We start from the raw sequence: 22,739 nt of genomic DNA on the forward strand, positions 1-22,739 counted from the left end.
ATTAAGAGAGCAGGGGCCGGGGCGGTGGCTCATGCCTGTAATCCCAACACTTTGGGAGGCCGAGGCGGGCAGATCACTTGAGGTCAGGAGTTCGAGATCAGCCTGGCCAACACGGTGAAACCCTATCTTTACTAAAAATATAAAAAATAGCCAGGTATGGTGGCAGGTGCCTGTAATCCCAGCTACTTGGGAGGCTGAGGCAGGAGAATCGCTTGAACCCAGGAGGCGAAGGTTGCAGTAAGCCGAGATCGTGCCACTGCACTCCAGCCTGGGTGACAAGAGCGAGACTCCATTTCAAAAAATAAATAAATAAATAAAATATTTTAAAAAATAAATAAATAAGAGAGCGGGAGATGTGAGGACAGAAGCAGGAGTCGGAGTGATGAGGCCACAGCCCAAGAAGTGCAGGCGGCCTCTAGGAGCTGGAAAGGATGAGGAGTGGATTCTGCCCGGAGCCTCCAGATAGAACACAGGTCTGCTGACACTTTGATTTTAGCCCTGTGAAACCCATTTTGAACTCCTGGCCTCCTGAACTGAAAGATAGAAATTTGTATTGTTTTAAGCCACCAAGTTTGTGGTAATTTGTTATAGTAACAATAGGAAACTAATACACCAAGCTGAAAAGTCTGGGCTTTACCTTGGGGATGCTGGGGAACCATGGAAGAGTTTTGGGTGAGGAATATCATAATTAGATCAGTGTCGGGTTTTTAAAACATAGTCATCTTGAGAGAATAGGTTGTGCTTTTTTCCTTTGTTTCTTTGCAATGAGAGATAAGAGTCTGGAGCAGGATACGGAATGAAGTTTAAGATCCCTGTAATGGCCTGGATGAGACAAACCATAGGATCTATTTTTGCCACAGAAAGTTATATTTTTTGTCTTTTTATATGTTATATATGTTTCTCTTTTTTCCTTGGATGCAGAGAAGCACAGGACTCAAATTGTGCTCATCTGCAGTTAATATCCCATCCTGGGCTCTTGGTACACTGATCTGTCCCCTTCTTCTAAGTGTTTTCTCATCCCTCCTGTATCTTTATTCTGCTTGCCCCATGTACACACATACACACACTTCTCCAGGTGGCCACGGATCCTTTCTGGAGGTGAGATTTGTAGTAAAAATATGCCAGGGCTCAGTTACTCACGCTGGTAGTCCCAGCTACTTGGGAGGCTGAGGTGGGAGGATCACTTGAGTGCAAGAGGTTGAGGCTAGCCTGAGCAACATAGCGAGAACCCATGTCTTAAACAAAAAAATTGTAAACATTTTCTGGTTCAAACATTTGAGGGTTGGATAAAATACATATAAGGCCAGGCGCGGTGGCTCATGCCTGTAATCCCAGCACTTTAGGAGGCTGAGGCGGACGGGTCACTTGAGGCCAGGAGTTCGAGACCAGCCTGGGCAACGTAGCAAAACCCCATCTCTACAAAAAATACAAAAAATTAGCTGGATGTGGTGGCGCACACGTGTAATCCAGGCTGAGGCACGAACATCGCTTGAACCCAGGAGGTGGAGGTTGCAGTGAGCTGAGATTGTGCCACTGCACTCCAGCATGGGCAACAGAGCAAGACCTCAAAAAAAAAATGTATATATATATGCATGGGTATATATGTAGATGACAGTCAAGTGAGGCTACAGTGAACTGGATATCATTGTGCGTGTATAGCATAGTTGGGGGTTTAGTTTTTGGTCAAGCTGTCCCAGTGACAACTAAACATTTTTATATGCCTGGCTTATAAAGGGACTTTAGGAAATGCTTTTATGCCCCTGTGGACTTGAGCCATAGGGAGGCTCAAGTGATCCTCCACCCCAGCCTCCCAAGAAGCTGGGACTACAGGTGCACACCATCACACCCGGCTAATTTTTTTGTATTTTTTGTAGAGACAGGGTTTCCATGAAAGAAGGCAGTCTCCTGGAAGCATGACATTGATGCCCTGGGCTCACCTCTTTGTTTTGTTTTCCTTCCACTTTAGCGGGAACCACATCTTCAAGGGCCGTGCTGCCGGCATAGCAGTGAATGAGAACGGCAAAGGCCTCATCACAGGTACAGATGGGAACTGCCTGGCACCTGGCAGCCAGGCCAAGGTCCCCTGGCGTCACCCCCCAGCTTCAGGACCTCACACTGCTCCTTTACCCCCACAGACTATGGCCTCTTTCTCTGACTGATGGGCTGGAGCTCAGGGACACCAGCTGCATGGTGGCTGTGCTTCTTACAGGAGGGCCTAACACAGAGTGGGTGTCTGCTCCTTCCAGGCCCAGAGCCGACAGGCCCTCACAAGGTGGCTCACAGAACAGTTTCAGAAGCACTGATGCCCAACCACCTGTCCAAATCCCTCCTCTTGGTCTTTGTGCGGACCTCTGCCTGCTCTGGAAACCTCCGCCTGGCTAACCCCTGCTGATCCTTTGGGTCTTAGCTTAACTGTCACTTCCTCAGGGAAGCCTTCCCTGACTTCCCCATTGTACACAGATACACTCACTATACCCAGGATGCCTCCTCTCTAGGGCCTTTGACTTAATTTCTTAGTGGTTTGTGGTGTCCGTCTCCTCTGTTATAAAGTGGTAAATTCCACAAGGTGAGGGTCAAGTCCATCTGGTACATCAATGTAGCCTCAGCACAGAGCAGAGCCAGGCCTGGGATATGAAAGGGATTCCGCAAATACTGGTCCAGGGAATCCCCCTGACTGAACTTATCAGACATGGATTGAGCACGTGTGGTATACAGGCCGTGTTCCAGGAGCTACAAGTGCAGCAGTGAACGAGGCTGTCAGCCACTGACATTTTAGGAGAGGAAGCGAATAAATAAATAAAAGCCTACGTATATGAGCAAAAAACATCCCATCTGAGGGTGACAAGTGCTCTATGGATAATTAAGGCAAAAGAGGGACTGGGTAGGCATTTGGGATTGTGTGGTCAGGGCAGCCCTCTGAGAAGGTGACAAGGAAACCAGACCCTGAGTGTGAGTGGCTGGAGGAGCTGGGAAAGAACCTTCCGTGTAGGGCCGCCTGTGAGAACAGACTTGGCATGGCCGAGTGGACATCACTTGTGGGACTGGAGTGTGGTGCACAAGGGGCCTGCAGTGGGGACATGGAGACAGGAAGAGGCCGGTCACACAGAGACTCCTGAGCCATTGCAGGCGAGGCTAGCGCCTTCTCACAGGCTTGTGGGTAAATGGCCACATTCTGCCTCTGAGGACTCTAAAGCCAGTTTATTTATTTATTTATTTTTTTTAGACGGAATTTCATTCACTCTTGTTGCCCAGGCTGGAGTGCAATGGCGCGATCTCGGCTCACTGCAACCTCCGCCTCCCAGGTTCAAGTGATTCTTCTGCCTCAGCCTCCCGAGTAGCTGGGATTACAGGCATGTGCCACCACGCCCAATTTTGTATTTTTAGTAGAGACGGGGTTTCTCCATGTTGGTCAGGCTGGTCTCGAACTCCCGACCTCAGGTGATCCGCCCGTCTCAGCCTCCCAAAGTGCTGGGGTTATAGGCGTGAGCCACCGCACCCGGCCTATTCTTTGTTTTGTTTCCTTTTTGTTTGGTTGGTTGGTTTTTTGGACACCAGTGTCACTCACCAAAGCTAGTTTATTCTTTTTTTTGAGGCAGGGTCTCAGTCTGTCATCCAGGCCAGAGTGCAGTGGCTCAATTATAGCCCACTGCAGCTCTGACCTCCAGGGTTCAAGTGATCCTCCCACCCAGCCTCCCAAGAAGCTGGGACTACAGGCACGCACCACCACACCTGGCTAATTTTTTTTGTATTTTTTTGTAGAGACAGGATTTCCCCATTTTGCCCAGGATGGTCTGGAACTCCTGGGCTCAAGTGATCTACCCACCTTGGCCTCCCAAAGTACTGGGATTACAGGCATGAGCCACCATGCCTGGCCAAAACTAGTTCATTTTTAATCATCGGTCCTCAAGGCCATTGGGTATAGTAGGTGCCGGGGAGACAGGAGTGCACAAGATAGACACAAGCCTTGCCCTTGGGGAAAGGAGTCAGCAGATAAGTCCCTGAAACATCAGACAGCAGACAAGATTTACAGTGCTAATTGCTGGCAGGGTAAGGCCAGGGCCTTCTGGTCTGGAGTAGCCTTGATCAAAACTGTCCAAGTCCTATTTGCCAGCACTGGAGCTGGCCCTTGGGTACTGACCTTCTTTTCTGCTTCTCTCCATAGAAAATGTCATCCGTGAGAATCAGTGGGGAGGTGTGGACATCCGCCGTGGAGGGATCCCCGTTCTCAGGAGTAACCTCATCTGCTTTGGCTATTCAGATGGTGTGGTTGTGGGAGATGAAGGCAAAGGCCTCATAGAAGGAAATACCATCTACGGTGAGGAGCTTGTTCCCAACCCAGCTGGGGAGGCAGGAAGCCCAGGTTCCATCTCCAGCTTGTGGGTCCTGAGAAGGTCACTGCCTTTCCCTGTGCCTCAAAGACCTCATCTGAACAGGCACTCTCAGGCCACAGTCACCCAGGCCCTCTCAGAACAAAGAGCCTCTTACAAATCACATTGTAGTCCAGATTGACCCCGTGGGGTTAGCAAAGCAGAAGGCTTTATCCCCTTTTAAAATAGCAAAAGACAGGAGTTGTGTCATGTCTTAAGGACAGGACCATTTCAGCCCTGGCTCATGTGCATCTAACTCCTCTTATCCTTTCTTTTGATCCCAGAGAACGGAAAATATAATGGGAAAACAAGATAATCACAGGAAGAAAACTCTTCTCACTCACGCAGTGACTTTGGGCAGAGCCTTCATCTGTCTGGACTCTATCTCTAATAATACAGTGATAATAATAAAGATGACTCAGGCCCACCTCTCTACTCGGCCCTTTCTATGCATGATCACATTTAATCCTCATGACTGCCTTCTGAAGGAGGCACAGTTATTAACCCCATTTAAAAGATGAGAAAACTGAGGGACAGAGAGAGGTCTGGTAACCTGCTCAGGGTCTCACAGCTGGGAAGTGGTAGGGCTGGGATTCCAACTGAGGCTGCCTCCTATGCAGGGAGGGATTGGTGCCCCCTTGGCACTGTCACTGTGGGCTCATGTGCTTCTGATGTGGACATGTGGCCTGACAGTCCTCAGAGCACTTTCACACTGTGTGGAACGAGCCGAGCTTGTGAGGTTCACCTGATCCTGATGACCTCTCATGTGTGAAGGTGAAGTCTGCAGCTAGAGCCATCAGGTGGCTTGTCCGAGGTCATTAGCAAGGCAGGGACTCTCTCCCAGGCCAGTGGCTTTTGTTTCCCCTCTCAGGGAGACTCAGGTGCTGCTTCACCTGAGTTCAGTGTCGGTGACCAGCTCCTCTCACTGTCCCAGCTAACAAGGGCTGTGGTGTGTGGATGATGTCGTCCAGCCTCCCCCATGTCACCAGCAACCACGTCAGCTACAATGGCCTGTATGGAGTGGCAGTATTTAGCCAGAAGGATGGCTCCAGCGAGTTACCTCGAGGCCACAGGGCTCAAGAGAACTTCAGCGAGGATGGGGACGCCATCCTCTGGGAGACAGAGCTGGAGAAGGAGGACGACCCACTGCGCCGGCCCATCACCATAGCTCTTGTTGAGTCTAACAGTATTAATCACAATGGAGGTGAGTATACCCCCTCAGCCCCTGCTCAAGAACCTTCCATGGCTCCCCACTGTCTTTTTTTTTCTCCAATTTAAAACTTTTAATTTAATTTAAATTTAAAAGTAAACTTTAATGTCAAAGATGCAAACCTGGGTAGGGCAGAAAAATCACACACAAGGTTGCCACTTCACACTTGGAGGGTTGCACAGCGGCCAGGCAGAGGCGCTCCTCACTTCCCAGACAGCGTGGGGGCCAGGGAGAGGCGCTCCTCACTTCCCAGACAGCGTGGGGGCCAGGGAGAGGCGCTCCTCACTTCCGAGACGGTGGGGCGGCCGAGCAGAGGTGCTTCTTATTTTTGAGACGGTGCGGCCGCCAGGCAGGGCCTTCTGCAGACTGATCCCAACTTGCCCTCAGGCCTCATCAGCCACTTCTTCCAGCCTGATCCCCAATCCTCCTGTATTTATTCATTAAACTTGAATCCATTCTTTCCTGCCTCCTAACCTGCTGACCTCACTCATGCCTTTCTCCCATCCACACGTCCCAAACTAACTTGAACTTCAAAACCTGTTGTGAATATCCCCCTTCATTCCTTCCTCCTTTGAACTGGGCCCTCCCCATCCCAACTGGCACTTGTTATGAGGCCTCGCGACTGTATTTATTTCTGTGGCTGTTTCATCAACACTGATAGGCCATGAACTTGAGACAAAGAACTGAAGCCCACCCAGCTCAGTGCCCCTGTCCCTGCAGTACCAAATCCCACCTCTGGCACACACGCTTTTAATCAACTCTAGGATACATTTCTCAAAATTCAACATCTCCCATGAGATGCATATCATGGTTTAATTGGCAGTGAGTTTTCCTTCTTAGAGAGGCAGAAAATAAAAGTGTTTTAAATCCATGTTATCCTAAACCTGATGAAAAATGGAGGCCAGGTGCCAGGGATCAAGCCTGTAATCCCAGGACTTTGGGAGGCCAAGACTGGGGGATTGCTTGAGGCCAGGTGTTCAAAACCCGCCTGGGCAACATAACAAGACTTGGTTTCTACAAAAAAAAAAAGAAAAAAGAAGAAGAAGAAGGAGAAGAAAAAGAAAAATTAGCTGGATCTGGTGGCATGTGCCTGTGGTCCCAGCTACTCAGGAGGCGGGAGGATCGCTTGAGCCCAGGAGTTCAAGGCTGCAGTGAGGTGTGATTGCACCACTGTATTCTAGGTGCTCAGAGCTCAGGAGTGACAGGAGCAAGACCCTGTCTTAAAAGAAAAAAAAAAATGGTAGAAGATGTTTGATATTTCTTGAATTAAAAAAAAATAATTACTGTGTAGTTCACCTAACTCCAGGGCTCCCAAAGCCTCCTGATTATCAAAATCACTGTGGGGTGGGGGTGGGAGGGTAGGATGGATGGGTGGGTCGGGAAATGGAGGAAGGCTTATTCAGAACAGATTCCTGGGCCAGGCGCAGTGGCTCACACCTGTAACCCTAACACTTTGAGAGGCCAAGGCAGGAGGATCACTTGAGTTTAGGAGTTCAAGACCAGACTAGGCAACATAGAGAGACCTCAATCTCTACTGAGAAAAAAAAATTTTTTTTCAGATTAGCTTGGCATGGTGGTACATGCCTGTAGTTCCAACTGCTAGGGAGGCTGAAGTAGGAGGATGCTTGAGCTCAGGACTCAGAGTTCGAGGTTGCAGTGAGCTATGATGGTGCCACTGCACTACTGCCTGGGCAATAGAGCAAGACCCTGTCTCTAAAACAAAATAAAATTAAAAGAGATTCCTGGGCCTGGTAAGCACTTGCTTCTGGTGGTGGTAGAGGACAGGGAGATGGATAACCAGCAGCCCCAACCCACTTATTCAGAAAATGAGTTCTGTCCCCTCCCAGGTCAGAGGTTCCTCCATGTGGCCATGCTGTCTGTCCGGTACGACAGGCAAAACCACCTACGTCCACAAATACTTATTTTTGTTGTTCTCAACCAAGCCAGGAGAAGCAACAGGCTGGTGCCACCAAGAGATTTGAGCTTGCAGGCTCATGGCTCCAGACACTGCTGCAGGGCCCCAGTCATCGTCCTGCACACAACCTCCCCCAGCACTGCCCCAACCCTTGTTGCTGTTGTGGTGGGCAGAGGGACCTACCGCAGAGCCCTCCTCTCCTCGCCCCCGGGTCTGGCTGCCCTGCTTTCTTTTCCTGACAAGCCATGGAGCTCTAATCCTGCTGACTTGGGGTTTTTCTCCTCATGTACCTAGTGTCTCTAAGTACACACAACCGCAAGCGTCAGTTTTCCTTTCCCAAATTTCAAACACATTTTTGACACATATTACTCGCTTAGTAAGTTTTTGTACTCCAAAATTACAGAACTTACATTAAGAAGAAAATTTCCGGCCAGGCATGGTGGCTCACGCCCGTAATCCCAGCACTTTGGGAGGCCGAGGCGGGTGGATCACGAGGTCAGGAGATCGAGACCATCCTGGCTAACATGGTGAAACCCCGTCTCTACTAAAAATACAAAAAATTAGCCGGGCGTGGTGGCGGGCGCCTGTAGTCCCAGCTACTCAGGAGGCTGAGGCAGAAGAATGGCGTGAACCCGGGAGGCGGAGCTTGCAGTGAGCCGAGATGGCGCCACCGCACTCCAACCTGGGCGGCAGAGCGAGACTCCGTCTCAAAAAAAAAAAAAAGAAAATTTCCCCAAACAGTAGGGAGGCAGATTCCAGGTTAGTGTAGGAAGGAGAGCAAAGCAAAACCCTCTAATGAGTAGATCTGCCTGTCCAGAGGGGGAGTGAGCAGCCTTGAGGCGGCAGTGAGCACCCCGTTAGGGAGGTGTAAGTGGCAGTAGGATGGCGGTGGTGCAGGAGGCATTCAAGCACACGGTGGGAGCTCAGGCCAGAGGAGCCTTCTCACATGGTGTTTCCCTGGCTACACTGAATAAGGACTTCATGCAGAAGAACCAGAGTTTTGTTGACGCACCTGGATTTCCTCCTGCTGTTTCGTCAGCTTGGAAGACGCAAACTCAAGGGTTGTTTCTGAGTGTTGGTACCTCTTCTTCTCCACTCCGTTCTCCCGGAGTGCACAATTCAGGGAAGGCTTTTCCTGACTGGTGGTGTCAGGGCTGACCCTGGGACCCCCTGTGCTTTCCAACCCTTCCACCCATAGCGTCAGGACTCTATGTCCAGAGCAGCGAGGCACTGCATGTCATCACCAATGTGATCCACGCGAATGGGGACAGAGGCATTACTGTGGCCCAGAGCAGCCAACCCACCCGAGTGGCCAACAACAGCATCTCCTGCAACCGGCAAAGTGGGGTCAAGGTTGAGGCCCAGTGCAAAGTGGAGCTCCGGGGCAATGGTATCTATGACAACAGAGGCCACGGCATTATCACCAAGGGCGACAGCACCATCGTCATTGAAAACGATATCATTGGCAACCGGGGCAGCGGGCTGCAGCTGCTGCCCAGGTCCGACACTAAAGTGAGTATGTCTGCATGTGTGTGACATGTGGTGCCCACACAGGGCACAACCCTGGGATAGTCCTCGTGGCCTCTGCTGAGAACAGAACCGTAATCACTCAGCACCACTACAAGGGACAGTATCCCTCCTGCCAGGACTCAGCCTGGGAAATGTGGGTGGGACTTCCCACAGGAGGGGACGGAGAAACTGAGTCCTGAAGGATGAACAAGGGCTCACCAGCAGGAAGCCAGGGATGGGGTGTCCCCTCCTTGTCATGGTGTTGGGAGCCTCCCGAGTTATCTTCATGGTCTCCGGGTCAAGGTCAGGACTATTTCAGCTCTCTTTCCTTAACAGAATAATCATGCACAGTGCCTGCTGTACAGTAGATGCTTCATGAAGAGAGAGATCCTGCCTTGGGGCCTTTGCATACACTCTTCCCTATATACCCTGCATACCTCCTGCCCCCCTTGCACTGCAGTCCTGCAGCTTAGCTGTATCTTTGTTCAGGAAGAGTCCCTGAGCTCCCACCTCCCACCCCAGGCTGTTTGAGGTATCTCTTGTCTAGTGCTTTTGCCCACACATACCTCACAGAGCACTCCCCACAGGGCTTGGTATCTCTTCCTTTACCTATTTGTCTCCCCACCGGACTGAGCTCTGAGCACCTTTCTATGCAGAGCTCTGTTTCACTGTGGAGCCAAACAGATCTTGTTCCTGCCCTTATGGAATTACGATCCCAAGGGCTCTATTTTTATTTTTAGTTCAACAGTTTTTGGGGTACAGGTGGTTTTGGGTTATATGGATAAGTTCTTTAGTGGTGAATTCTGAGATTTTGGTGCCCCTGTCACTCAAGCAGTGTACACTGTACCCAATATATAGTCTTTTATCCCTCACCCTGCTCCCACCCTTCCCCCCGAGTCACCAAAGTCCATTATATCATTCTTATGCCTTTTCTTCGTCATTAGCGTAGCTCCCACTTATAAGTAGTGAGCAAGTAAGGACATAGGATATTTGGTTTTCCATTCCTGAGTTACTTCTCTTAGAATAATGGCCTCCAAGTCCATCCAAATTGCTGCAAAGGCCGTTATTTCATTCTGTTTTATGGCTGAGTAGTATTCTGTGGTATATATATACCACCTTTTTTTTTTTTTTTTTTTTTTGAGATGGAGTTTCACTCTTTTGCCCAGGCTGGAGTGCAATGACATGATCTCAGCTCACTGCAACCTCCGCCTCCCAGATTCAAGCCATTCTCCTGCCTCAGCCTCCCAAGTAGCTGGGATTACAGGCATGTGCCACCATGCCCAGCTAATTTTGTATTTTTAGTAGAGATACCATGTTGGTCAGGCTGGTCTCAAACTCCTGACCTCAGGTGATCGATCCACCTGCCTCAGCCTCCCAAAGTGCTGGGATTACAGGTGTGAGCCAGTGCACCCAGCCTATACCACATTTCTTTATCCACTCTTTGGCTGATGGGCAGTTAGGTTGGTTGCATATTTTTGCAATTGTAAATTGTCCTGCTATCAATATGCGTGTGCACATGACTTTTTTTCCTTTAGGTAGACATCCAGTAGTGGGATTGCTGGGTCGCCTAAAGCCTCTTTACAGTTCTGCAGCTTCATGGGTTAGTGACTTTAGGCAAAGAGTAAAAATGCTGGGGCTTTGCCTCTGAGCCCTGCGGGAGCAGAGGAAGGGAGAGAGGGACACACTTTCGTCTCAGTTGGGTTGCCAGTGGCCCTGACTTCTGACACTGCCTCCCGTCTCTGCCAGGCCTTTGCATATTGTTTCTCCTTCCTGCAACAGCTCTCCCTGTTGTGCATCTGATAAATGCCTACAACTCACCTATCACCTCTTCCAGGAAGCCTTCCCTGGCTCCCCCAGGCTGTTCTTGGTGCCCTTCTTTGAGCTCATAGGCTCTTCACTGACCTGCCTGGCATGTTCCTGCCTCTTGGTTTTAGAACTGATAATTCACTTGCCCAGCTCTCCCACTCAGTCTGTGAATCCCTGAGGTGTGACAATCTCTGGCTGCCTCTCCCAGGTAATAAAGAACCGGATCCACTCGTTCCGGGCCTACGGCATCGCCGTGCGGGGCCGTGCCAAGGCCCTGGTGCAGGAAAACATCATCTTCCAGGGCAAAACCAGTAAGACCATCTTTCAGCAGATCTCAAACAACCGAGAATGCATCATGCAAAACAACAAGTTCCTGGTCTTCAAGAAAAAGTGAGTGCTTGGGGTTGCCTGAACGAGTCCTCTAGAGCCACAGTAAGCTCCCTGAGGAAGCCAGGCCCACACCCAGGGATTGTGGCTGCCCGGGCTCCCTGCAACCCTGCCAGCTGTCGACTCCAGTCAGAAAAAGGCCTGTGCCTGGCTCTATGTCAGGCCCGGGCTGAGGACTCCCCGGGAGGGAACAAGCTTTTTAAGAGTCAGGGGTATGTGGTTTCAGATCTCAGCTCTGCAGGTTACTGGCTGTGTGACCTTGGGCAACTTACTTCACATCTTCGAGCCTTAGTAAAATCCATTTAATAAGATCACACTATCTGGCTGAATCTCTGAGGGGCTGTAAAAATGTTAGTTGATGCTGCTGCTGTCCTTTAGTCACTCTGCCTCAATGTATCACAATTGCCGCCACCCATCTTCCTCAAACCTCTCTGTCCTTTCACGTTCCCCATTTCAGCGACATCACCATCCACTCAGTGTTCTGACAACAAAACTTCTGCTGCCTTTTTCTCCCTAATCCGAAGATGTCCAGTCAGTCACCAGGTCTTGTTGATTCTGCTTCTAAAATGTTCCTTTTTCCAGCACTTCCTCTTCCCCAACTGCCCCCATCCTAATTCAGGTCTCAGCACCGCTCACCCTAACCTGTACCGCCTGTGTTACTGCAATGCACAGCTGTTCCAGTTGCTTCTGCTTGGGCTGTGTTCTGATTGGTCCGTGCTTTCGCTTTCACATTCTGGTTGTAAAATCATACTGATATTTGCTGTAGTTGGTATCACTCCTGCACCGCCAATGTCACCTGTCCCCCTGCAGCAGCCTCCTGCCAGTCTCCCTGCCCGTGGCCACCCCCTGCTCCACTCTGGAGGTTGTCCCATGTATCCTGCCAGGTTAATCTTTCTAAGTGAGAGCTCTGGTCAGTCACATCACATCCATGGTTAAAAACCTCTCATGGATCTTCATGTTCTGTTGTAATGATCTCCATACTTTTTGTATTACACACACTCTCGGGAAAAAATATTCTTTGAAGAAACCCCCCGATGTAGGTATACCTAATTATTTATTTATTTATTTAGAGACCAAGTCTCACTGTGTTGCCCGGGCTGCAGTGCAGTGGTGCGATCTTGGCTCACTGCAACCTCTTCCTCCCAGATTCAAGCGATCCTCCTGCCTCAGCCTCCTGAGCAGCTGGGATTACAGGCGCCCACCACCACTCCCGGCTGATTTTTGTGTTTTTAGTAGAGACAGTTTCGCCATGTTGACCAGGCTGGTCTCGAACTCCTGACCTCAGGTGATCCACCCGCCTTGGCCTCCCAAAGTATTGAGATTACAGGTGTGAGCCACCGCGCCTCACCGGTATACCTATTTATAACTTATATATATGTATTCTAGCAGTATATTATTTACATTATAAACTATCCCCAAAATAGAAAATTTTAAAGTATACAGTTAAAAAAAACCAAAATTCTAGTATTTTCTTCCAATATCCCAGCAGATTATATTGTGGACTCCCTGGGATCCACCTCCTCCTTCCCTTTGGAGACCCCAGGGTACAGGATACAGCCCGGACTTTGCCAATGCCAGCTCTGGTATTGTCCGCTGTGTACCCTGAGGTCCTAATTGTCTTTTCCAGCCTCTCATTTCATCACTCCTTTTCAGTAGTGCTCCCCTGCTGCCAAACTCAAATACATACAGTCCTCCCAACATAGCTTAGGCCTTTTTATTCACATGCTAGTAGCCAACCTCTGATTCCGTCCACACCTTTCCAGTCCTTTCATTGTAACATCATTATCATAAAAATACATATAAGACAATGTGTTGCCTTAAGCAAATGGAGACTTAGTGTGTAAAGTTGGTTCCTTGTAACTCAAGCATCAGAAAACTCTGACCACAGCTTCACTATCATTTTATTTTCCCTGGCCCTCCATGCTCTCTACAAGAGTTTGGGTGACTGGAAACCCACCAACTTCTATCCCCCATAGATTTGCATTTTCCCAAATGTCATATAAAAGAAATCGTGGCCGGGTGCGGTGGCTCACGCCTGTAATCCCAGCACTTTGGGAGGCCGAGGTGGGTGGATCACCTGAGGTCGGGATTTCGAGACCAGCCTGGCCAACATGGTGAAACCCCATCTCTACTAAAAATACAAAAATTAGCTGGGCGTCATGGCACACAACTGTAGTCCCAGCTACTCGGGAGGCTGAGCCAGGAGGATCACTTGAACCTGGGAGGAAGAGGTTGCAGTGAACCCAGATCACACTACTGCACTCCAGCCTGGGTGACAGAGCAAGACTCCGTCTCGGAAAAAATATATATATATTAAAAAATAAAAGCAAAAACAAAAAAACCCAGAAATCCTGCAGTATGTAGTCTTTTGAGTCTGGCTTCTTTCACTTAGCCTAACATGCTGCAGATTAATTCATGGTGTTGCATGTAAGGCGTTCATTCCTTTCGATTGCTGAGTAGTCTTCCCCTGTATGGGTGTACTGCACAGTTTATTCACTCATCAGCTGAAGCGTATTTAGGTAGTTTCTAGTTTTTGGTGATTATGAATAAAGCTTCTATAAACATTTGTGGTCATAGAGCTGAAAAGAAATGAAAGAGGAAAAGCTGGCACCGTGGCACACACCTATAATCCCAGCTACTTGGGAAGCTGAGGCAGGAGGATGACTTGAGCCCAGGAGTTTAAGACCGGCTTGGGCAACATAATGAGACCCTGTCTCACAACCACCACCCTATGATCTTATCCAGATCCTTATTTAAAGTGGAGAAGTCGGCTGGATGCAGTGGCTCAAGCCTATAATCCCAGCACTTTCGGAGGCTGAGGTGGGAGGATCACTTGAGCCCAGGAGGTTGAGGCTGCAGTGAGCCATGATCGTGCCACTGCACCCCAGCCTGGGCAACAGAGTGTCTCAAAGTGGGAAAATTGAGGCCTACAGAGGGACCTTGTCCAAGGCTACATGCAGAGTTGAAGGCAGAGCTGGACGTGGAATGCAGGGCTTTTGCTCCTTAGTTTCTCAACAGCCCACCTCTTTGGACTAACACTAAACTGGAAGATAAAACCTACACCCAGATTTAAACACCTGGATCCACCGATCTGGAACCCAAGTTAAGACTGTGCAGGGCATTCAGCCAGCACTGCACACCCCTCAGAAGTTCACTGACTTTCGTTTTGCACCTCCAGGTCTGATACGTGGCGCCTGGTGAACCCACCAGCACGGCCCCACCTTGAAAATTCTCTCAGACGTCCCTCGGCAGCCCACAATGGGCAGAAGGTGACAGCCATGGCAACGAGGATCACAGCCCGGGTGGAAGGTGGTTACCACAGCAACCGCAGTGTCTTCTGCACCATCCTGTGAGGACACAGACCTGCTTCAGGGCCAAGCCTGGATGGGTGCTCAGAGGAGCTAAGGTGGAAATAGTGCCTGAGAAGACTCCGCCCCTCCCCCTCCCCCTCGAACAAATGGGTCCCGGGCCTCCAAAACACGGTACCTCCAGAACACTTCAGCTCCACACCCCATAGCAAGAAGAAAGTGGGCAATGTTTTTCAGGGAGAAGGGATAGAAGCTGGTGGGTTTCCAGTCACTCGAAGTCTATAAAGATTGTGAAGAGCGGGGGAAGCTCAAATGCTGAAGCTTTTGGTCAGGATTTTCTCTGAGTTCTAAGGAACTGTGTTTTACACACACCAAACCCAGACTCTTCTCAGGAAAGAGCAGATTTACTTCTGATGGCGGGAAGTGATTCTAGTGAGGTAGAGAGAGACAACTGCTCCAGAATTTTCCCCTTTGCTAGACCTGTCTCCCTCTCAATCCCTCCAGGGACCCCACCACACCCTCCCAGCTGTCTCTGGAGGCTGGAGGAGTTGAGTTTGGTTGACTTGAGGACTTGGACATGGACCTGGGAGGAAGGAAGGACCTGGGAGCAACAGGAGACCCCATGGAAAGGCTGCCCCAGGGATGACAAGAGGGACATGCTGAAACAGGTGGGGCTGCAGCGTGCAGGTAGATGCTAGGCTGGGTGGGCAGGGATGCACAAGGCTCTACTCCATCCCCAGAGAGCTCCCAAATGCAGAAGGATTCAAACCCCATGTGAGCATGCCCACACCAGCCACCCCTCCTGAGCATCAGCCTGTTCAGATGAGGGTACCTGGGCCTCTCGTTCGCATCTGTGTTCTCATGGATGAGCGCTGGTCTTTACTGACCCTCCCAAGCCTCCCCACTCTGTGCCTTGGCTCATGCTCTTTCCTCCTCCCGGCATGCCCTTCTCCCCCATCTCCGTGTCCTCGTTCCTCAAGGTTTAGCCGAGACACTGCCACCTCCACATATCTCTCCCTGCCGTCTTTCCCCCTCTGGGCCTCAGTGGCCTTTCTCTGCTCCCTCTCAGGGTACTGAGCACTTTCTGCCTTGTCCTGGAGCTATCTGGGTCCATTGCCTGACCCCCCACTCACCTGTGTGCTCCCCGTAGGTAGGGCCACTTCTGACTGTGTGTCCCCAGATCCAGCCTGGGGTTGGGGTAGGATTAGTGGCCTGAGTGAGGAGAGGAAGGCCAGCTCCCAGAGGACTTTACTGAACCGTACTGTGAATATGTCCAAGTCCCAAAGCCAGGTGAGGTCAGACCCCACTGCTTGAGGAAGAGGGCTGGATGCAGGGCCAGCTCAGCCTGAACAATCCCCTCCCACTCGGCCTTTCCTGTGGGGCCTTCACCAGCCTGCTGGGGTCACTGTCGTGCACTTGGCTGCGTGGCTGGTTCTACTGGCCCTAGGTGCTGCTCTGTTGGGTGGGATGGGAGGGGGTAGAGGGAGCCAGGAGCACTGGGTTCTCCCTGAGAACATTGGGCACAAGAGTACTGGCCTCTTCTATCCCTGGCACTGTCCTTTGCACTTGTTTGGTGGCCCCAATGTGAGTCGCTGTACAAAATGCTGCCGTTACTATTTTCTAAGAAATGACTTTTCTGGGAACCAACAGTAACAAAAACCTCAGTAACCAAAATAAAGTTCTATATTTTAAAAAAGGCACTTTTGGAAGCCTTTCCTTAGTCTGGGCATATACTGGGGCTCCCAGCTGGCCAGGCCCAGCACTGTTTCCTCTGAAGGAGACAGGAGAATCCTGGGGCCATCTTGTTGGGTCAGCTTGTTCCTGTGACAGTTCCAGATATAGGGCTGAAGGGCTCAATCGGGCTATAATTCCACTCCTGCCTGCTCTGTGAAGACAACAGAAACAGGCCGTCCCCATGGATCACTGGACTGTCAGCTTAGGGACCTCAGACCCCGGAGCACACTTCCCCAACTTCACTTACTCAGCATCTTAGAATTTTTGCTATATCCATATGTCACCTGAGAAGTTAGTTAGTACTTTTTTCTTTAAATCTACTTAATTTTTAGAAGTTTTAAATATGCAGAAAAATTGAGCAGACAGATGATTACTAGAGTTCCCATATCACCCTTGCCACCCCCGAGTTTCTGTGTTATTAACATCTTATGCTATCAGTGTACATTTGTAAAAATGCATAAACTAGTACTGGCACATTATTAACTAAAGTCCATAGTTTATTCAGATTTTTTTCTTTTTGAAACGGGATCTCACTCTGTTGCCCAGGCTAGAGTGCAGTGGTGTGATCATGGTTCACCGCAGCCTTGACCTCCCCAGGCTCACTCAGGTGATCCTCCCACCTCAGCCTCCTGAGCAGCTGGGACTACAGGCATGCACCACCACGCCTGGCTAATTTATGTATTTTTTTGTAGAGGCGGGGTTTTGCCATGTTGCCTAGCCTGGTCTCAAACTCCTGGGCTCAAGTGATCCCGCCTGCTTCAACCCCCCCAAAGTGCTGGGATTACAAACATGAGCCACTGTGCCTGGCCTCAGATTTCTTTAGTTTGTTACCTAATGTCCTTTTTCCATTCCAGGATCCCATCCTACAACATGTCTTTTTTTCACACACTGAAAAGACTTTTTATATTACTATAAACATACATTAAACTATTAAAATGAAAATATTCATTGGTTTTGGTAGTTACTAATGTTTGCTGCCCCTCAGGGAGAGTAACATGCCCTCTCACGTTGCCATGGGACCTGATTTGCCCAGTGAATGTAGGCAGAAGTGGTTAATGGTCACTTCTGGGTAGAAGCTTTAAGGGCCAGCAGAACTTGCCCCAATCGTGTGTCCCTCTGCCAGTGGACCACCACGTGTCAGACATGGCAGCCCGAGTCCCGGGGTGAAGCTAACCCGGAGCAGGGTCCCAGGTGCCTGCTGGCTGACATGTGCCAGACATTCAACAAAAGCAAATGAACTTTTGTTGAAACCAGACATTTGAGGGCCATTTGTCACTTGAGCTTAGCCTAACCAGCAGAACACAAGTACTTTACTACATCCCTGAGCCACCTAAAATCATCGTAAGTTCTGTCAGTAATGTATTAAACATTGACTTGGTGAGCTCATTGTCCCCATTTTGGAGGCTGGGAGTGCTGATGCTCCTGAGATCCGGCAGGGGAAAGTTCCCTATCAGATGTTAAGAGCTTGTAGGTGGAGAGGTGTGGGGAGGGCTATTACCTGGAGCAAAGGTGGCAGGGAAGGGAACAGCTGGGACACAAATTCCCTCCAGGTCATTTGGAGGCAGAAGTGGGAGGAACAGAACACCCACCTTAGCTCGTGTTTGGGGAAGAGTCAGGGAGTGCGGGTGCTTTGCACAACAGGCCAGACTTGCCCAAGAAAACTGAGCCCATCTAACTTTTTACTTAATTGAGCCAAAGTCTCTCTCCCTGGCTAAATTCTACCCCTCCTTCAGAAGCTCCTTAGTCACTACTTCTATGGAACACCTTCCCCCGTCTCTGCAAATAACAGTTAACTGCGCCTTCTCCATGCTCCTGTGCCCACTCAGCCACATGCCACCTGCAGATGGCACTGAATCCTCTCTTTTCAGTCTGTTGGTTGAGGGCAGGGACTTTGCCCATCTTGTTCACTGTTGATTCTCTATGCCCAGCACAGAGCAAAGCTCACTAAGTGTTGGATGGATGGTGGACAGACAGGCAGACAAATGAGGAAACAAACCCAACCTCATTCCCAGAATCTCTACCTCCTGGGGCCCCCAAAGGACATCTCTTCACTCTGTTCTGTGACAACTCTTCAGAGATTTGCAGGCAGCACCCTCATCCCCCTGGGGTCTGCTGCCCTCCTGGGTTCCTCTCGTATGTGCCAGTTTGCAGGGTGTCTCCTCACCACCCTGGTCATTTCTCTAGACTCACTCCAGTGGCCTGGGTAGGTCTGGGAGAGCCCAAAGAAGCAGAGTTGAGGCGTCCTGTCCTGCATCTCAGGAGGAATGGCCCAGCTCCATGGGCAGCACTCACGGATCTAAAGAGAATTCTCTAAAGTACTGTGTTTCCTTGGAATCATTTGCTTTCAGTCTGCAGTAGCTTCCCTCCCACCCACAGGAATACTGCCATGGGTGAAGGCTTCACTCTGGTGCAGAGTTCACAAGAGGTTCCAGCTGACCTCTACCCAAGCAGCTTATACTGTGTCCTCCCTGGACTTCCCTGTTGGCCAGTCAGGCCCAAACACGGATGTCTGCTGATGGGAATGTACAAGCACAGCAAACACCAGTATGATTTCATCATCTAGGCCTCCAGGTCTTGGTGAGGCCACTGCCCTGGTGCCCAGAGGAAGTCCTAAGTACAGCGGATGTGGACATGGTATGGCCAGACCAGGCAAGAGCCAGAGATGAGCCTTGGAACAGCACATGAGCCTATACTGTCAACAGCAACCCTGGGCCCACCTTCTTCAATCTCCCTTCTAACACAGAGCAAGCTTTCTCTCCAAATGCTTCCTCATGGTGGGCTCACGTGGGGCATGCTGGGCTTATTCCTACCTGGATCAGCCTCCCGACACAGGCATGCTCACCCCATTGGTACCTTCTCACTACCCTCCAGACCTCTGCAGGGTGCCGCCCTTCATGGAGCTCCTGAGCCCGTCAGCTGTGTAGTGTGCTTTTTAAATGAAGTCAAAACTAGCATGGCCTCCTGGTGCAGCCTGAGCTCCCCATCACAGAGCTGTCACCTCTACCCTGAGCCTAGTTCTTGCCTGAGTGCAGCTGAAGATCCCATCTGTCTGGTGGTCAGGATTGCATTTTACTTCCTGCTTCAGGCCCGTCATTCATGTCATCCGCTATTCTCTGCTAAAAGGCCAGAGCTCCTTGGAAAGAAGATGGATTCAAAGCTGGGCGTAGTGGTGCATGCCTATAGTCCTAGCTACTCAGGAGGCTGAGGCAGGAGGATGGCTTGAGCCCAGGAGTGGAGTGAGCTGACTGCACCACCGCTCTCCAGCCTGAGCGACAGAGCAAGACCCTGTCTCTAAAAAGCAAAACCACAACAAAAGACTGACTCCAGGGCTGCAGCAGGGAAAGTACAAGGTAGGCCTGGAATATCTTATGCCAGAAAGTAAGGAAGCACCCTTAAAATGATGGGATCCAGGAGGTTTCCTGAAGGAACTCAAGATTGGCCAAATACATACAATCTGGACATCACAAGGAATCACAGTAACAGACTCCACATAGAACACAAGACTCTTGAGTCTATGCCAATAACTAAATGAACACAAAACTTCTAAGGTCGAGAAAACAAACTGCCATATAAGAGCATGCCAATAATTAGAAGAAACGATAATGTTGCAAAATCACCATTTTGCAACCATCTTGGTAATTGATTCAGCAAGAATCATCAATTGAGGCTGAAACTAGTAGGTGAAAGTTTGATGAGGAACAGGATACTTAGTTTCAAAGTTCCCTCCACAAATTACTTATTAAAAGGAAAAACAGTATCTTCACAATGGGGAAAACACAACCTTAACTGATAAAAGTTAACAGCAGCAAGGAAAGCGCAGTCCCACATCATGGGCCCCTAATGTGATGCACGTGGGTCACAGCATCATTTCTGTGCTGTTCCTGCCAAAAATGTAAATCCTGAATCCGATCACGGGAAAGCCCCAAATGTAAACTGACAGACACCCTAAAGAATAACACCTCACTCTCCAAAATGTCAAAGCCGAGAAAGTCCAATAAAAATCTGAACTGTTTCAGATTAAGCAAGACCAAAGAGGCATGGTGATCGGTAAGATTTGAACATGAACTGTGGGCTAAGTCATAGTATTGTATTATTGTCTTATTTCCTGCATCTGATGGACTGTGGTTATGGAAGAGAAAGTCCTGATTCTTAAGATGTACACACTGAAAAAGTACTTATGGGTAGAAGGGTAGGATGTTTTCCTCAAATGGTTCAAAAACAAATCTCAAAATGTCTAAAGCAAATAGTAAATGGGACAAAGTATTGACAGTTGGAGAATCTGGGTAAAGGATATACAAGAGTTCTTGCAAGTTTTCTCTGTGTGAAACTGTATCAAAATACTTTTTTAAAAGAGGAGACACTTGAAAGAATGTTATGTAATTTACTATTTCCAGGTTAGGGTCTCCTGCAAATGTGGTAACTATGCCTTCTTTGACCTCATCCCAATTAACAGTGTCCAGCAGGTCAGGGCAGCAAGCAAAGACTTCCCTCTAAGGAACAGACTTCATTCTGTTAATCAACCCCTGCCAAGTTAAGACTATCCCACAAACTACAAATCTTCAGGGCACCAGCATCTGGCTCATAGTCCCCCTTTCTTCAATGAGGCCATCAGGAGACATTCTGGCAAATAGCTTGGTGAGATCAAGGTATCCTCTGGGAATCTATTAGTAAACAAATGGGTTTCTAAAGCCAGAAGAAACCCTAGTACAATCCCATTATTCTGCAGGTATTTACCACCTAATAACCCTGCCAAGGAAAGTACGGTTCATGCCGACTCATTCTGCAGACACTGACCACTTTCTATGTCAGGTATTGTGCTAGGTGGAGCCCTCTTCTGAGCCTTTCCTAAGGACTCACAAATCTCCTAATGTACAGAAATTTGCTTTTTAGCCTCTTGGAATGTGTCCCTGACATTTAGCAAAATACACCTGTTGACACACGACAAGTATTTGCCCACCTAGTCTTTCCCTATCCATACCTACAGTCATTACCACCTGCTTCTCCACTAGGTCAGAGGTTGTTCAGAGGGTCCCAGCCACATGCTGTGTCCAGTCATTCCCAGAAATTAAGCCTCCAAGTGTCAAACCCAGCTGAATTTTAAAAGTAATCACAAAAGGCTGGGCGTGGTGGCTCACGCCTATAATTCCAGCACTTTGGGAGGCCGAGGCGGGCGGATCACCTGAGGTCAGGAGATTGAGACCAGCCTAACATGGAGAAATGCTGTCTCTACTAAAAATACAAAATTAGCCGGGCATGGTGGTGCATGCCTGTAATCGGGAGGCTGAGGCAGGAGAAGCACTTGAACCCGGGAGGCAGAGGTTGCAGTGAGCTAAGATCACGCCATTGCACTCCAGCCTGGGCAACAAGAGCGAAACTCCGTCTCAAAAAAAAAAAAGTAATCACGGAAACACATTCTACCCTGAGGATGTATTAGAAGTCCTTTTCTGAGAGATTATTTTTTCCAAGGAAGAGTCACATACTTGATTTTCACAACGGCTTAAAGGAAAACAAGAGACAAGTAGATTCCCTGCCCACACCTCTGCTTAAGGAAGACAAAGTATGCTCCAAGTGCCTCCTACCCAGGGCCAGAGGCAGATGGGGACAAAGCAGACGAGCACAGCTCTGAGGGCATCCCAGAGCGCAAAGAAAATAAGGTGCACCTGCCCCAAAGCTCAGCCAAGACTCCTTTCCACCGTGACTCTCAAATGGAGGGCCCCAGGTGCTGTGTAAACTTCTCCTCTCAGAGGAGCTGAGTTCTGTCTCCCTCCCTTCACTGACCCGGCCTCCCAGGTGCTGAGTGTCACAGATCTCAACTGCTCCCACTTGAAGCAGGACCCTGAGATGTGAGACTGGGCCCAGGCCACATACCTAAGCCTTCCTGTGTCACACTCCTGTCCTTATAGCACCCCTCTGGACACAGCTTCTCCATCTCCTCAGTGGCACATACAATTGGTTGGCAGTTATAATCCACTCATGTCCTTCTAGAATGCCTCCTGTAACTAGAGGCTGGTGAGCTGAAACCTATTTCAAAGACTCCCATTCTGCTAGGATTCTACATGCTAATCAGGCTCCTATATATGCGCACCAGAAGGAAGCAAGGTGGAAGCCAGCTGCTTGACCTTTTGGCTGTCTGTGGTGACAAAGTGGTGGAAATACAGGACCTTTGAAAGCATGGGTAGGCTGGGCACGGTGGCTCACACCTGTAATCCCAGCACCTTGGGAGGCCAAGGCGGGTGGATCATGAGGTCAGGAGTCCAAGACCAGCCTGGCCAACACAGTGAAACCCTGTCTCTACGAAAAAACAAATTAGCTGGGCATGGTGGCGCATGCCTGTAATCCCAGCTACTCGGGAGGCTGAGGCAGGAGAATTGCTTGAACCAGGCCATGGGAGGCGGAGGTAGCAGTGAGCGAGATCGTGCCACTGCACTCCAGCCTGGGCTACAGAGCAAGACTCTGTCTCAAAAAAAGAAAAAGAAAAAGAAGAAAGCATGGGTAGCTGAAAT

The 22,739-nt window shown here is 49.5% G+C and overlaps 1 protein-coding gene across 3 annotated transcripts in view; it reads left to right on the forward strand.

The window, feature by feature from the left end:
* The window catches only part of FBXO10 (F-box protein 10), a 66,718-nt gene extending 50,520 nt beyond the window's left edge, over positions 1–16,198 (forward strand). For 2 of the 3 annotated variants that reach the window (XM_003805120.5, XM_034967442.3), the window contains exons 6-11: positions 1,967–2,037; positions 4,163–4,315; positions 5,302–5,571; positions 8,691–9,004; positions 11,016–11,197; positions 14,373–16,198. In XM_003805120.5, coding sequence (XP_003805168.3) covers positions 1,967–2,037; positions 4,163–4,315; positions 5,302–5,571; positions 8,691–9,004; positions 11,016–11,197; positions 14,373–14,547 — 1,165 coding nt within the window. In that variant the 3' untranslated portion in view covers positions 14,548–16,198. The other variant, XM_055092028.2, reaches the window with a different exon arrangement.
* Positions 16,199–22,739: the final 6,541 nt, after the last annotated feature.

Source organism: Pan paniscus, chromosome 11 (assembly GCF_029289425.2).
Source record: "Pan paniscus chromosome 11, NHGRI_mPanPan1-v2.0_pri, whole genome shotgun sequence".
In the NCBI taxonomy this organism is placed as follows: domain Eukaryota; kingdom Metazoa; phylum Chordata; class Mammalia; order Primates; family Hominidae; genus Pan; species Pan paniscus.